We start from the raw sequence: 17,040 nt of genomic DNA, 5'->3' as shown, positions 1-17,040 counted from the left end.
TGTGCATGACCTCTGGGTGCTCATGATCAGTGGAAATGACTGCAGACTTTTAAATAAAGGTGTTTTTTTGCAGTGGTTAGAGCAGATTGGGCATTTTTAAAGGATTCTTTTAGAATGAGTTTGGAGCAATGCTTCCTATGCAAGACATGGAAGGTTAAATTTGGGGAGATCAAATTGTTACTTTGATCATTTTTCTAATGAAAAATAGGAGATTTTTCTGGATGACCTTCTTATTTAACAGTAAAGCAAAATAGAGAGAGTCAATTCCATGATGCAAAAAGCATGGGGTTTTTTGTTGTTCAAAACTACAAGGTATCTCAACTGTCTAACATTATTTTCCTAAGAGACTGAAAGAACATGGGAGACCCAGTTCAAATTAACTGGCATCACGTTAAGAAGCTTATTTTTTATAGTAATTACTCCAGATCCATAGGTATACTAAAGTTATTACAAACCAAGCTCTTATGAACTATTATCACAGTATGATACAGTAATAGATACTGTGCATTTCACAAGGGGAAGCCAAGACCCACAAAGTTGGGTTTGATTCTGCTTACAACAAAGTTCTTAAGACATATAGGTAGAAATCCATAAATAAATATGGAAGATTAAGATGAGTCAAAATATTAATGCTTCTTTTGGAGGATCTCTGTTCAGTGTTCACCTTGATATACTGAATATTGATCAAACCTGTAACAATGAGTTTACCAAGGTCCACCTTGGAGCTCTTTGCATCCTTCCTCTATCCCTTTTTAACAGTCTGGAGCAGAATGTACTTTCTATCATAAAAGAGAAATCAGTCTGTTTCTGGCTGTGGCCAGAAACTCCTACAGGGTAAAGAGATCTGATCCAGCCTTGGCCAGATGGTGAAAAGCTTCTCCTGGGTCACGATAGCTTGTATTACAGTGCATTTTGCTTCTGCTAAAGCACCATTTTGCTCTTTCAGAGCAGAAGGTGAGGTGATGTAAGCTGTTCAGTGGTAGCATGCTGATTTACAGCAGCTGGAGAGGTGGTTCAGAGTCTTTAGAAGAGATTTCTCCCCCACCACGGGTAGCAAAAGGGTGGTATTTAGGCTAGGCACTGACCTGGAAAGATTTCCTTACATCATCCTGCAGCTGGATTCACACTTGCTTGCGGAAAGCTGATAAAAACAAAGACAACAAAATGAGCTTAAAAGAGCTCAAGAACTTCCTGAAAGAAGTGAACATTGAAGTCGATGATTATCATGCCAAGAAGATTTTCCAGGTAATGAGAGCAAACAGATAAAGTATTTGCTGTTGGCTGAGGTCAAGGTCTCCCACAGCTTTCAGCTTTGGCTGGAGACCTAAGCTAAAGTGAACTAGCATCTTTTCTCATACCAAGGAAGGACTCTCAGTTTTTGGTGCTCAGTAGATTCCCACTAACAACTAAGTTAGGCCAGCACAATGCTTTTCATGAAGGTGTCTTAAAGCCTTTCTTTACCATTGATGCCCAATTTTGCCAGATTCAGAGAAGATGAGATGCAAACATGGATAATGTGAGAAAAAAGGAAAAGCAAAGTTCAAGTGCACTTTGAGTTCCAGCTGTTTCAGGAGTTCTGCATGCCACAACCACATGTCAATGCCTAAGTCTGGCTGAAATTGATTTGGTTACAATTATGAACCAGATTCTCACCTTCTCAGAGAAGGAGGTGCCAAGTGACTGGTGTAAACAAAAAGAAAGTGCAAATTAGGACCACCCACCCCCAGATTCATGATAGATATGCAATATTGCACCCAAGCCTGGACCAGTCTGGTTGATTTAATAGCCCAAGGCATATTTAATCTGGTCAGGAACATACGCTTTTAAATTCTCAAGATTTGACTTGCTGGCTCTGCCTATCAGAAGATAAGAAAGGGATGAAAATTTCTCAGTTGTTAAGGTTTTGGTTTCTCTCTGAAGAAACCTTCCTGCTGAGGTGAGATAAACCATCTGGCTAATTTCCAAACTTCTGTCCCGTCTGAAGCAGGATTTGAATTCATGGGTGGTCAGTTTCAGAAATGCTTTTTCTGATCAGTGGTAAACATGTGGGTGGTTTTGGGCACCAGACAGTTGTGCTGCTCCTTCCTGTATGCAGATAACAGCGAGGGTTGGCAAGATCTCACTAGGGCCTTCCCTCAGAGGAGGCACAAGTTTCCTATCCTTGCTTTACGGAGGTCTTTCTCTCTCTGGTAACTCTACAAGAACTGGGGGAAACTCATCAGCAGATCTTAAAGAACTTCAGCTTGCAAAATCTTCCAGATGTACTGCCTGCTCTGGCTGGCATATCCTATTCTTTATTCCCTGCTCAGAAAGACCCTGGAAGAATAGCAATAAGGCTGGGATTCCTCTGACTGAGTTAGATGTCTCCAGTGCAGACATCTACAATGGAAGTAGTCACTAACACTTACACTTCCTTTGCAGTCTGTTTAGGTCAAGCCAATAATGGAGACTGGTGTGCGATTCACCTCATCCTAAAGGATACATATGTCATGTGAATCACTCCCTACATCTTCCAACATCAAACATCTGAAAAGACACACTTTTTTTTCAGAGGCGTAAGCTCCCCTTCATTCAATGAACCTCTTTTGCTATTGCAATAGTTACAAGGGAGCTCTAGGAGTGGGAAATTGGAAGTTCCATTCTCTTTTTGCTTAAGGACTCCAAGTAATTATTAAACCTTAATTCATCCCATCTAAATGCAGGCAGATAGTCGAAGTATCCTCATTAGACATGTAATTGTTATAACTTTCCTGTATAGCCACTGGAAAAAGAGGCTCTTTGGAGGTTAATTCATATCTCTTGTGGGCTGAATTGCCTCCAGGAAGAGCCTGTCTTGCTCCTAAAGCAATTACATTTTCAGTTTGCATACTACCTAAACTTAGATGGACTTAGAGACATTACAGCATATTAAAAGGATGATCTTTTCTGTCTTAGTGAGTTTTTCTTCATTTAGTCACAGGAAGGAAGGGCGATCAACGATTCAAGAGAGAGCTACAGGGCACGTTCTCACATTATTCTTGCTTTTCATCACATAACTCTGTGTCTACATCTAGGTTTTAGACACACCTGAGTAAGACATATGCAATGCAACCAGAAACTGCAAAGCTCCTCTAATTGCTCACTTCATTTCAACCTGAATATTCATTCTGGTGCATCAGCAAGGCTCTGACTTTTTCTGGTAGGCCAAGGTTCATTCAGGAACCATTCAAGGTTCATGATCTATACAAGTGAGGTAAAACACAGTATTCTGGGTTGAGATTTTCCTTCTAATTTGTAGCTCTTGTATCCCAAGCAGAAGGAGCTCGCTTTCATACAGTGTATCTGCTCTGTCCTGGAATATGACTATGATGCCAATACTACTGTCCCATTTCCATCACAACCTTTAATGGCCACTAATGAACAAAATTCCCAAGGCACATCAGTTATAATGCCAGTTTCCTAGAAGTAATATGTAATTTTCCCTGTTGTGTCTTAAAAAAAAGAACATCTGTCATTCATGGCATCCCTGCAGTTGGTTTCCCTCTTTGTATTCCTTTTTTAGTTGCTAAGCATCATGCTCAGCTTAGACTGTGAGATCTGCCAAAGCCACAGCACAGGATCATACAGACATGGAAGGCAGCAAGGAAAAGACAGTTCCTGGACTGCTCAAACCTAATTTGAAGGTGTCTGTAGTACTGAACATTTCACAGATTGTCCCACCCCTGAGATGAGCCCATAGCTTTTACCCAGCAGAATCTGAAGTCAGGACAAGTTGAACTTTTTGCTATCGGTTCTGTTTGTGAAATGCTGTGCATCATAATCATTTTGTTTGGTTTTATATGTGCAACATAAACTGCTAGTGAAGGACTCCAGTGGAGTATTTGTGAGGGAATAAGTCCCTCATTATCATCTTGCTTGGGGCACTGCCAAAGCCACCGTGGCCATCACTGAGATCATTAGCAGAGTTAGGTTGAGATTAGTATGATGACTGGTTAAACTGAGACATGTATTTTGATCATAAAACTCAGGACAATAGCTCTATCTGTCATAAGAGATCAAAGACCAAAAGCAATTAAATTCCTCTGATTTGACAAGTTACCATCTGTCAGCTAAGTCATAGTAACTGACAGCAAGTTGTCCATCGTGAGGGTGAAATGAAATGCACCACAACCTCCTCCGAGTGGCTTGGAGCACACTTTCCATTCAAAGTTCAGGCCTGAAGAAGAAAGTTTTTAGGCCATGTCCTGCAGGGGTTTTGGTGTCCATGCCAAAAATGAGATTTTTCAGATTTACCTGAAATGTAAGATGTGAGTCAGCTGTGTGAGATGAGGATACTATTGTTAAGGGTCTGTTTGCTTCCTTTAGATATTGAGAGAGAGGAAATCATCACAATAACAAGGCATTAACTAGAAGTGGGTTAATTTCTGAAATTTGCAGGGAAAAACACTTGGAAGTGGTCTAATGCTCCCTGCCATAAGTGATTCCTCTGAGGTAGGCTCTTGCTTTCCATTGCAGCGTGTTTTGCTCAACCCATATTTAATGCAGAGGTTTACAGCCCAGAAATGACTGAAAAACAGTAGTTTACCTCTCCGTGAAGAATTCTACTGGGACCAAACAACAAAATTCATATCAGGATTTGCCACAGAAAAATTGTAATTTCTATGAAAAATTGAACCAGGCAATATTTTAAATAAACTGGAAATTATTGTTGGAAAAGTTGTTGTCCTTCATGGAGACACTAACTTGTGTATCTTAAATTCCTAATCTTTGATGGTCAGTCAAGTCCTTGACTGTGGTGCTCTGTCAGAGCTGTTATGTAGTGGAGAAATTAAAACCACAGAGGAACATGGGGGCATGAAGAATTTGAATTACAGCTCATTGAGAAGCTGATATCTGATTTGAAATTGTGTGGAGATTTTGTTACTTGGTGGTTTTTGAATGACAATGGAAAAGTTCCAAGTAAAGAGGGATTTTTTAATACTTAAACATGCACATGTTTAGCAGGATGTTTTTATCAGTTTTGATGCCATTTTTGCAACCAGCCCTACAACTAGCCTTGACAGTCTCTTGAGGCCTGAGCTCAAACCCCCTAAGATCAATGGGAAGACCCTTTTCACCTTACTTACTGTTTTTTAGGTCATGGTCTCTATTAATAGTTTAAGGTGTATTGAGTTAATTGTTTCCCTATATTCCCCCACCTCTTGAGATCCAGAAGTACACTTCTCTCGATCCTGGATTTGTACTTAGGTTGTCAGGAGCTGTCCTTTAAACTTATGGTTTGCACAGTACACAGTGCAGTGGAGCTCGAGGCCATCCCTGGTGCTTTTCAGCACACTGATAATATGAATAAATAATAATAATTGTAACTATTATATGACTGTTGGCCTTGTCAATGAGAACCATTGACCAAGTGCTTCTCATTCACTGGCCAGTAACTGTTTCCAATTATTTTGTGTTCTGCGTTGTGTAGCCCTGGTGCAGATTACGGCTGGCATATGCCAGAAGGAAAGAAGGTTTTCACTCCTTCTCCCCTCTACGTTTACAGCACTGTGACAAGTCCAAAACAGAGGCTCTCGAGGATGATGAGATAGAGGAATTTTACAAGATACTGACAGAGAGGAAGGAAATAGACAAGATCTTCCAAAAGTACTCAGATGCAGAAGGGTTCATGTCCTGCCAGAACCTGGTGAGGTTCCTCTATGAGACACAGCAAGAAGAAGATGCTGTTGTTGCTGCCCCTGCCTTAATTCAGAGATATGAGCCCAATGAAAGAGGTAGGTTAGAAACCCTGGCTGGTTTGGTTCAAAATGTTGCTTTCTTGATGAAGTGCTTTCATGTTGCTTTCTTCTGCAGCCATATGTGTCATTTTCTCCTCACAGCTGCTTCTAAAACATCAGTCTTCGAGGGGAACATTAGCAGATCTAGGAGAGGAGAACACAGGAGAGCCTGGGAAATATTTCTCTACAATTTTGGCTTGGGTACACTGAGAAGCTGGAGATGGGTTGATATAGACTTGGCTAAAGGGTGATGAAATTCCTGAGGGGAAAGGCTCTAATGGCTTATTAAAATATCAAGACCTCACGTGGTTTTGCAAGGTGAAGAATGTAGCAATATTTCTGTTCTCCAGAAGCGGGAATGGAGACATATGGTTTTGAATGGGGGCACCTGCAAAGCCATCGGTGATGAGATCTCTGAGTATAGAGGGCCAAGAAGGTGACAGCTGTTTAGGAGAGCAATCACAGAACCGTCTTTCTGCTCAGAAATTAAGTGAATTGTTAGTCTGGAACACCTTGGAGGACATGTTCAGGAAACGAACACAGGATCATAGACTGTTTTTGTACTATCCTGGTATACCTTTAGGAGAGGGACAAAGCTTTGCAGATGTCAGATTTGGGGATTAGACTGAGATCTAGCTCAGTCCCTCAAAATGGGGAGACCCCAATTTTTCCCCAAAATTGTGTTATTTTGCATTTACTCTTTGCAAGTCATGTATTCATTGGATAATCTAGACAGAATTTATCTGGCTATGTTTAGACATCTGACAATTTCTCTGTGTTGGTGTGAAGGAAGCTTAAAGTGCTCAGATGGAAATTTTTGTACTGTAGATCTCTAGAAACAGATGAGGTAAATGTTGTCTTTGACACTTTTAAGGTCTTATCAAAGACAATAATTGTTGTAAACAGCCATGCTCGTGAAAGGGTTTTAAAAGCATTTTCAGGCAGATGAAGCTGTCATCATCATCTGAACAGCATCAGTATCTTTACTATTAGCTGAATGCCTAGGGAGCACGTTTTGCCCCTGAGATCCTCTGGAGAGCAGCAGGCATCGTGGTGAAGATGATGGCACAACCTGGTGGTGTCAGATTTTCAGTATGGGGTTTCTGTCTATCTGGCAGCTAAGAGGGGTAACGCCATGACCAAAGATGGTTTCCTGATGTACCTGCTGTCCGATGATGGGAATATATTCAACTCCTCACACCGTAAAGTTTACCAGGACATGACTCAACCTCTCAGTCATTACTTGGTGTCATCCTCACACAATACCTATCTTATGGAAGACCAGCTCACAGGTCCAAGCAGCACAGAAGCCTATATCAGGTAATGTATGTGTGTGTGTATTTATGTGTGTGTTTATGTGTGTGTGAGAGGTTGACCTTTTTCTTATAGAAGACATAGGGTGCATCTATACTGCTAGGTGCAAGGGGACCAAGAAGCAGTCTCCCACCCTGAGACCAGGTAATGTGGTCTGGCCCATGTTCACGTGTTTCTAAACCAGGTTGGCCATGCACAGCTTTTCATAGCACTTTGACCTGGGTCTCTGCTGAGCCCCATGTGGTGTCCACCTGACTGTAAGATGTGTAAATACTACATTGGGGTGTAGCTTAAAATATCTGCAATCATGTGGAGGTTGGATTGCAGCCCTCTAGCATGGTATTTTCAAAGCATGATACTGAGGGGATATGTTGTATTCCCCAGAATATGGCATGAGAGAGTGCAAGGAGTTTACAGGTGCAAATATTTCTGGGATAGAGCTGCAGGACTGTGTAGGTACTGGAAGGAGCCAAAATGATGTATACTGTTGTGATGTTTACAATCTGTATTGCCTTTTGGGAGTAGCCCCTGGCATTGACTATACCTACAACCATGCTGGGATTTATTTTGGAGAGACCTAGTTGGAGCGCTCCAAAAACAGGTGGGATGTGAACTAATGAAGCAGTGTGGGTAATCAGAAATCTTATGCCTGGTCCATCTTTAGCAGCTCAGATACTCCCACAGCATTCCTGGACAGAACAGTAGGTGTTGCCTACTTCTGCTTTTAACAACAATGCTGTTGGATGTCTCATGGCCAGATGTTTGCAGTGGCCTTTACTAACTTGCACAACCACCTTACATTGCTTCTGCTGTGACCTGTACTTTTAGCAAGTGAGACAGTGTTTCCTTATAAGCAAGCCAATGACTTCAATTCTGTCTTTGTTTATTACTTATCTGATTCTCAGGGAACAATGCCTGTCTAGAGTAACAAGCTTAAAAGAGCAGAGAGTGAAATCTGGCCCAAGGTGCTTTTCAGGAGCTGTTTGATTTCCTCTTACAGTACCTTAAAATTACAGAATTATGTTTTGGTTGTAAAAAAAAAAAAAAAAAACATGATTCTTATTGCAATGAGTTAAAGGAGTTGTGTTATCTGAAACATATAGGGAATTATTGTAAAAGAGACCAGATCACCTCCTAGACAGGTAAGTCTTTACAAGGGGAACCTTCATTTGAAAGTAAATTAAAATAAAGTATGGATATGTAGAGGTGGGAGTTTCAAGTGGAAATTCAGTCTGTAGGCTCAGTTTGGGAAACTGCCCCTCAGCAGTCTCCTCAGCTATGGTGGAGTTCCCACAGCTCCGTCTGACAGCTCTGAGGATTCATCTCTCATGTCTTATCAGATCTAGATGAAGAAGTCACATCATCCAGGCTTTGTGACCTGGCTTCTAAGGCTGACTGTCTTACTGTCTTTCTTCCGATGCAGCCAATCTTGATTTTCTCCTCACCATCTTTGGGAAAAGACTTGGGGAACAGTCATTAGTGTCCTTTCTCATCTGTCATTCACTGTGTCTTCTTTTTTGGATAATTCTTACCTTGGACTTTTACTACCTCCTTTCTCAAGTCCCACTGTCCTTTCCTTCCTCAACCTTGAGCTCTCTTTGCTGACTCTGAGTTCTCCTGACTCCATCCTTTCTCCATCAGCTTTCCTGTTTTTCCAAGATCCTCTTTTCTCCCTTGCTCCCTAAACTTCCCATCAGCCTTCCCAGGCAATACCTGTGGCTGATGAACCCTCATTTTGAGATGGAGCAGAAGGTTTAGAACCCAACCAGGTTCCTTCTTTGTTTCCAGAGCCCTCACCAAAGGCTGCCGCTGTGTGGAACTGGATTGCTGGGATGGCCCTAACTCGGAGCCCATCATTTATCATGGCTATACTCTCACCTCAAAGATCCTCTTCAGCGATGTCATTAAGGCCATCAAGAACTATGCTTTCAAAGTAAGGACAAGGGGCCTTCTAAGATTTCTCATACTGCACAATCCAAGAGTGATAGTAGGTCTCTGCCCTCCCAGCAGAGAGCATAAACAGTTGAACACTTCACTTTATCATTTCTCATGGGTACAAGGTGTGTCCTTCTGTCTGGGCATCCATGTTCTGCTTCCTGCAGGGATCCATTCCTGGGAGTTGCTGGACAGGCAGAGCACTATCTGAGGATGAGTTTGAATCTATACCAGCATGTGTTTTGGAGGGACTGATGCAAAGGACTGCTTCTATTCTGCTTTAAAAGGAATGAGCAGGTCTGGAGTCTTGTATGGCAGTGCTGGGCCAGCAGCCTTTAAAAAACCTTGGGTCTGTCCAGACTCAATGGGCTTTCTGCTGTTTTCCTTCAGTGCACTTGAGAGCTAGTATCAAGTTTCCTTCGGGGCTATAAAGCAGTGACAATGACAATGACTTCAGCACACAAAATAACTAGAGGGGGCCACAGGAAACCAGATCAGACCTATGCACGAATGGAGGAAGGAATTCATGTCACCTAAGGATTTGAGCAAACCCAGTGATTTCAAAGCCTCCCTTCCCAGTCCTTCCTCCAAGGTAGAAAGGTGTTCTGACCCACAGTGCAAGTCGAGAATGGAGGCACAGGGAGCCTCATCAAAGTGCTCCAGCGAGTCTGTGGGAGGCATCCTGGCTCAGCCTGGTGCCCTGTCCATTGGACCATCATCTCTGGAGGGCATCAGCAGAGGTCTGAGTAGCTACTGACTAGTTAAATTTGTCCATTTTTAACAAATGCTCATTTTAGCAGAATACTAGACCCTACTGTTGACACACTCATTTCCAGAGAAAACAGCACTGGGGTTTATATCAATTGCTATAGACTGGTGAAATTGCAGAGTTTGCTGATGATGTATGTTGCTGTGTTGCTCTAGACCTCGCCATACCCTGTCATCATCTCCCTGGAGAACCACTGCAGTGTCGACCAGCAGAAGGTCATGGCTCAGCACATGACAACGATCCTGCAGGACATGCTCTTGGTTGCCCCAGTCGATGGAAACAAATCCCAGTTCCCCTCCCCAGAGGTAAGCAAGACCTCTCTAGCAGTTTCTGCCTTCTGAGGGTGGGACAAAAGAGAGGTCTGTCTTCTTGCTGGATACCAAGTAGTGGACAATATGCCTGAGGACTGGTGAGAACTGCACTTGCTGAGGAACAGAGATTGTCTATGGACAGTGGTGGAATAAGAAATAGGAGTATCTAGAAGTAGCCTGTGCACATCAAGCACAAAATGTGCTGTTGCTCTTTGTTTGTTGTCTAAGGTCTCAGAGGAGACATCCCTGAAGGACTGAGGACATTCCTGGTCTGTTTACCAAGGCCAGAGAATGTCCTTGATCCCATGAGGAGGTTGCTTTTCTGGCTTGTCCCAGAGGAGCTGAAGCCTGAGGGTCTGTCTTGTGTCTGGTCCCCACAATCCGAAGCTGAATATGAGCTTTTTCAGGCTTATTTTCTGAAGTACTGTTAGGTTGCTGCACATGAAGGGAAGATTAGCATCACAAGGAGCGGCTACAAGGTGTCTCAGTGTTTTTAATCCAGCATGACTAGACACTCCCTGATTTCATGTTAGGTAAGGTTTGCTCTGTGCTGAGGAATGTAGCATATGCTCCCCTCCTCCTTTAATGCTCTGCTGTGGAGATCCAAATGCTGATTAGGAAGTGATGAGGGCTGGAAGTACAGCTGTGATTGCTTGCCCCTCAAAACTGAAGGGCAAAACCAATACAAGCAGCCTAAACCTGTATCAAGCATGAAGTGTCCTCCCACTAAGAGTGATCTGGGGTGCCCACTGAGAACGGTCTGGCGTGTTGGGGATGGAGATGCCGATGGAGGACAAGGGGATGCAGGAGGCTGCACAGAGATGCCCCTTTGATTCCCATGCATCAGGGCAGCTGTGAAGCTGGGAGCTGAGCTTGCACCCTTCAGGGGGAAGGAGTTATACAGCCCTCAGTAGTGGATCACCACTATGAAATCATTAGCTGACAATTAGAAAAAATTGGAAATGGTATCTTGATGTGAAAAAAAAAAAAAAAGCTTTCAAAACAGAAGCCAAAATGAAACATTCATCTGTTTCCACTCTTCGAGTTTGTGTTTTCCTTCTTTTTCTCTTAAGCGCTTTGCAGAAACAGACTTCTGTGTAGATAGCTGCAGTTCCCTTTGAATTGCATTTCTTTGCTGAATAAATCATTTGCATGCCTAGCCAGAGCTGGAAGGAGTTTGTGGGTGGGATAAAACTGGCAGTCAGCAGGGGAGAAAGGAGAGGAAAATGATCCACCCAAAATATCTTCTATATTTGTTCTCCCTCTCCCTTTTTCTCTTTTCCCTGACTTTCCCCTTTTGTTTGGGAGTGTCATGTCTTGCTTGATACAATGCCTAGCACAGAGGGAAGCTGATCTGGGTTGGTCCCTAAGCACCAGTGCAATAAATTGAGATGAATCATAATTTTTAATGCTGCTGCTTCAGCAGGATCTTTGCACTGGCACAGACAAGGTGCCTCCATTTAAGAAGTGACTCTCCCAGGGTGAGGATACACCCAGCATGGAGACAGGTCTCTGCAGGCTGTTACTGAGTTGGAAAAATCAAAGTCTTCAGTGTTACCTCCTGACTTGCTATTTATCCCCAGTACAGGGTCAGGAAAGCTGCTGATGGCTTTTCAAAACACTGACTTGTGACCAGGGGAATGATATGAAGAAAGAAAGGAGAAACACCAGGGAAAGAAATGTGTGATGTGTGTGTAAGGGAATGACCCCAGCTTCCCAGAGATGTTTTTGCCATTTCTGTGCTTGTCTAACCTCCTGCTCTGATTGCCCTGATGGACATGTGGCCCCAGCTGGAACAAAACAGCCCAGATCTTAATGAATGGATGTGGGCTGATATGCTCCATTGGAGGGACTGATCCATTTCGTTTAAAGGGAGAAAAATTGCCAATGTAGCAAAAACTATCTTTTCCCCACTGGTAATTTTCCTCTGTCTACCTGCTATGTGAGCTATGACAGTGCAAAGGCTGAACTTCTGATTTTTCTTTTGGTGGAAAATACATTGAAGCTGAAATATTAAGGAAAAAAAAAAAATCCAAACCAGAAACCTGTTGGATTTTCCACTTCCTTGTGAAGGTGACATGGGGAAACCCAGGACAATGTAGTATTTTTTATATTAGAAAAAGGGTCTGTCACTGGGAAGAGGGTTGAAAGGCTGTAAATGAAAACAGGCGAAGCATTGCTACAGATTGTGTTAGCAGGGCAGTGTCAGTAATTAAAGAAAGATTGACACAGTTTAGATGCATGCTAATGATTCATACCACAGCCCAGGGCAGGCATCTAATTTGTTAGGGTCCACTCAGGAACAGTGTTGGGCTACACAGAGCATCTAAATATCTCCCTCAAGCTGCTGGTTTTAGGTCCCAATAGTAAATTAAAGGCCTGTAAGATGAAAGGCCCTTCTGCCCCATCCCTGATCTGCACAGAGGTCTGTCAGGGACCCCTCCCCCAATCCCTGCATCCCAGCTAGAAATGCTGCAAAAATCCAGCCCTGGAGTGAGACTAAAACAGCTGTGTCCTGCTTTAACCCCAGCCAGCAACTCAGCACCACACAGCTGCTCACTCACTCCCACCGGGTGAGATGGGAGAGAGAATGGAAGGGTAAAAGTGAGAAAACTCGTAGGTTGAGATAAAGACAGTTTAATAGGTAAAGAAAAAGCCACACACGCAAGCAAAGCAAAACAAGGAATTCATTCACCACTTTCCATTGTCAAGCAGGTGCTCAGCCATCTCCAGGAAAGCAGGGCTCCATCATGCGTAGTGGTGACTTGGGAAGACAAAAGCCATCACACTGAATGTCCCTCCCTTCCTTCCTTCTTCCTTCTTCCCTCAGCTTTATATGCTGAGCATGTCACCATACGATATGGTATATCCCTTTGGTCAGTTGGGGTCAGCTGTCCCAGCTGTGTCCCCTCCCAAATCCTTGTGCACCCTCAGCCTCCTCACTGGCGAAGTGGGGTGAGAAGCAGAAAAGGCCTTGACTCTGTGTAAGCACTGCTCAACAATAATGAAAACATCTCTGTACTGTCAATGCTGTTTTCAGCACAAACCCAAAAACATACCCCCATACTAGCTACTATGAAGAAAATTAACTCTATCCCAGCTGAAACCAGGACAAAATGCCAACATTGCATGCTACTGTTCAGTGTATCAGGCATATTTGAAATGCTTCCAACTCTTTGTTCCTGGACTTCCTTGTTTACAACAACAGTGGCTTTGGGCTTAACAGACCTGTCTTGGTGGGTGACCCTTAGGAACATGAGCCCCCCTAGCTGGGAGGCCCAGTGCAGTGGCAGGGGCCTCTGCCATCCCACACCTCCACTGTCCCACCAGCTGTCCCACCAGTCACATCCATTGCTGTGTCCAGTGCTCCCATTCAACATCACTTTGAGTCATGCAGCTCAGGAACCACTTCTAGAATAGCAGTGGCAATACAGAGCTCAGCACAACTGATCTGAATAGCAGAGTGGCTGACCTGCTTGGCCCTGTGTTTGCAAGGCAGCAAACGCCTCTAGATTTGGTACAGCTAAGTCCAGACCAGGTTCAGTCACAGGTCTTTTAGGTCAGCAATGGACCCCAGGAACTGTCTGCCCAGGATTATTACTTTTGCACCATACGCTTAGCATGAATGTGGCTTCAAGTCCTTCTGCCTCATGCCTAACTGCACATCTAAGTGTTTCTCCCCCATTAGCCCAGCCTGTGACAGTCTTGTCTGGAGTTCTTGAGCTGAGTTTCCCTCAAATCCTTCCCTCCTTTGATAATGTGTTTCTTCCCCTTTTCTGGAGACTCTCTTCATCCTCTGGTGCCACTCATTTCTAAACCCTGCAACACTTCCGATTACAACTAGCCTGAAAGACATACACAGATGGAGATGTGATATGAATTAGTGCATCTGGTCTGCACATCTCCTCATGAATGTGAACATGTTATTCCTCGCAGCTTCTTGGAAGTCTGGGAAGATGGATATCTTCATCCTGAGAGTGCAGTGCAAGCTGGCAGCACTCTGACCCTGTATATCCATGTATGTGAACACTTCACTTAAGGCTCCTTTTGAGAAATAGTTAATAGAACCAGGGAAGTTGCAGGTGTGTTTACCTAAACAGACAAGAAGAATCACACCCTGGGAATGTTTAGTTCTCTCTGTTGACTCTAAAGGAGGTGTTGAAGGTATAGAAAGTTTGATGAGGTGGATCGCTTTACAAATCTTCCACTCCAACTGAGAACAAAACTGGAAATCAGACCTTGCCATGGCTTTCAGGTTGCTATTAGGGGCAGGAAACTTTCAGGTAGGATAAATATGTGTTTGCGAATCTTTTAAAATCCTCTGCTCTTTACAGCTTTGCTCCTTCTGATAAAATCAACAGTGCTTTCATTTAAGATGGTTGTCATGTCCCAATTCAGAGACCCAAAGGAAGCAAAGCTGTGTGTCAGAACTATTTCACTTGAAGAGCTGAGCTTGTTCAGCATGCAGTAGAAAAGGTGGGAGAGCAGGGGAGCTCCATTTGTGGAGAACTAAGGCAATGCGATTTACAGGGCACATGAGGAAGGCAAAGAGTTGTATCTATTCCACAGCCACTCCACTATATGTTCTCAGTGGAGTCCAGTGTCCCTGTAGCCTTTCCTTAGGTTTTATTCAACCTTGGGCTTGTGACAGGCCGTTGGAATAGCTTTATGGTCTACTTGGAGAATATTTATTGAGTATTTCAGCTAATGCTTCTTCCTAAGACAATGGATCTGCTCAACAGAGCTGAACTGATGAGCTGAGTGTCTTTCGCCTTAGGCTAGAAATACTTAATATCACATGAAGGGGAACCAACAGAGATGGAACAAGTGCATGTGTATGTTTGTGTCTGTGGGTATCAACTTATTTAAAACCTTGTTAAAGAAGATAAGCACTCAAATTTAGGACTTTGCTTCCTAGCACCCATATTAAATGAAGGAAGACAACGTTTGGGACTGGCAGCTTCTGCAGGGTGGATTCAGTGCAATGCTAGTATAGAATAGCACTTTCTGCAGAAAATGGAGATAAAAATGCTCTGTTTTGGGGTGAATCTCACCCTTCATTGTGGACCAATAAGCTAATGCATCTCCTCTGGAGTTAGGTGGCACATGGGCTGCTCTCCCTTGTAGGCACGGTGGACGTTACCTGCATAGGGGGATACTAAAACTGTGTGATGCAACAGGACTCCAGAAAGGAGCCAGCTTGTAATTTCAAGGCCAATGGGGACCACCATAACTGCACTGTGGAGAGCCTTGTACAACACAGTGTGGGCTGACCGGTGTCCCTGTGCCCATGGGGAGCATCTGCAGCATATCCAGGGTTTTCCAGAGTAACCACAGTCTAGACAGGATAACAGCAGCACCAAAGACCCACTGCTGGCAGCCCTGGTATGGGGTGTGGTGAGGAGACAAGGTGGAGGCCATGTTGCTGTGTCCTCACTGCTAATGCTATTCAGCCATGTAGGATGGGTCTGTGCTAGAAATTCCACCTCCAACTTGCTGGACAAGCTGTCTCGAACTGGAGAAGCTTAAAAAGGGCTAGTAGCCCTACTGGTAATTAAGAATCAAGCAATCTGCCTAGTTCTCTACTGTTGAGCTGTGAGATGAGGTGGTAACATTTCTTATAGGATGTTAGAAAGCAGAGGTAGATAATATATTATATAGCAGGATGCTATCTGCAGCCTGTGAAGGACAAGAGGGGCTTCTCTGAGCCCCTCTTCACTGTTCGCAGTGCAATCCCTCCAAGCCTGTCCATTCAACGTCTTGACTGGAGCCTAAAAACTCACACAGAACTGGATTTCACCTGCTTCTGGTGAGTATTGTGGGAGAACAGTGAAGAGCTGGATGTTGAGGCAGTAAGGTGGGAAGAGACATGGGAGCAGCAGACTGACGGTGAGCTGACTCATCTCCCAGCCAGGGATGTGAAGAAGCAGGTCACAGCTCTGCCTGGAAGAGGGCTGAGGGCCTGGGAGGATGGAGGATGATCTAGGGATGAGGAGGAAGATACTGCTATGCTCTGACTGCTCCTTTGGGCCTTTTATGCCCTGTAACTGGTACATTCCTTCCAGCTGCCTTGGTGTAGCTTTTGAGTGACAGGGAAAGTGACCCAATGTAAACAGATCATTTGTGGTAGCTGAAGAAATATGCTCTTGGCTGCTGCCTCAGGTGCCAGGGTCAAATTTCAGCTCAAATCAAGCTTCATCCACAGCTTAGCCGGGTGGTGAGAAGTTGGGCTGGTGTCTGTAAAGAAGTGATGCAATTTGTTTGCATCCACAAAGAGGCAATTGTGTTCTTTGAAAATGTCTGCGTTGCTTTATAAAAGATCCTTGGTTTTCCACAGTTCTGTCATTTGAGAGTGGTGGGGTTTGTTGCTTTTGCAGTTGTGGAAAGGGCAAATATAGGGTGTCGCTGAGAAAAGGGGAACATGCTATGCAGACTGAGGGGTTGTACTGGCTAATTCCAAAATGGCATTTCTCTGGAATAACTAGCACCCTCCAAAGCCATGAGTTCTGAATGCATCCAGGTAGCAGCAAATCTCCCACTAACTTCACTGGAAGCTGCAGGGTCTAGGGGTGCTGCTGATTTCAAGGCATAACACTTAGAGATTGCACCCAGGCAAGTCACCCTTCTCAGTACTGCTCCCTGCTGCCACAATTGCTGCTGCCTTGTTTGGGTTCAAAGTCAGTGCTCTCCAGGCTTCAGCCTTCCTCCCACAGTCAGATCTTGCACAAGAGATACATCAGTGGTATGATGGTCTGTGAACAACCATGTGCTGTTGGTGTGTTCCTTCCCCTGAGGGCTTTATGTGGACTTTAAAAGAGGATGGAGAGAATTGATTCAGCACAAGAAATGTGCTCCTTGGATTAGCTGAGCAGCCAGCTGTGTTACGTTGGCACATGCTGCTGCTTATGATCAGTGTTGTATGATGGTAGCAGTCACAGAAGCTCTTTTCAGAGGA

At 43.9% G+C, this 17,040-nt stretch overlaps 1 protein-coding gene across 2 annotated transcripts in view; it reads left to right on the top strand.

Annotated features, from left to right (window-relative positions):
- PLCD1 (phospholipase C delta 1) overlaps nucleotides 1–17,040 on the top strand; it is a 58,905-nt gene that overhangs the window by 30,735 nt on the left and 11,130 nt on the right. For both annotated transcript variants that reach the window (XM_074830762.1, XM_074830753.1), the window contains exons 4-8: nucleotides 1,116–1,245; nucleotides 5,525–5,753; nucleotides 6,875–7,076; nucleotides 8,859–9,003; nucleotides 9,930–10,079. In XM_074830762.1, the coding sequence (XP_074686863.1) occupies nucleotides 1,116–1,245; nucleotides 5,525–5,753; nucleotides 6,875–7,076; nucleotides 8,859–9,003; nucleotides 9,930–10,079 (856 nt within the window). The remainder of the gene's footprint in view (nucleotides 1–1,115; nucleotides 1,246–5,524; nucleotides 5,754–6,874; nucleotides 7,077–8,858; nucleotides 9,004–9,929; nucleotides 10,080–17,040) is intronic.

This window comes from Strix aluco, chromosome 1 (genome assembly GCF_031877795.1).
Source record: "Strix aluco isolate bStrAlu1 chromosome 1, bStrAlu1.hap1, whole genome shotgun sequence".
In the NCBI taxonomy this organism is placed as follows: Eukaryota; Metazoa; Chordata; class Aves; order Strigiformes; family Strigidae; genus Strix; species Strix aluco.
This window is presented reverse-complemented; position numbering and strand designations above follow the sequence as displayed.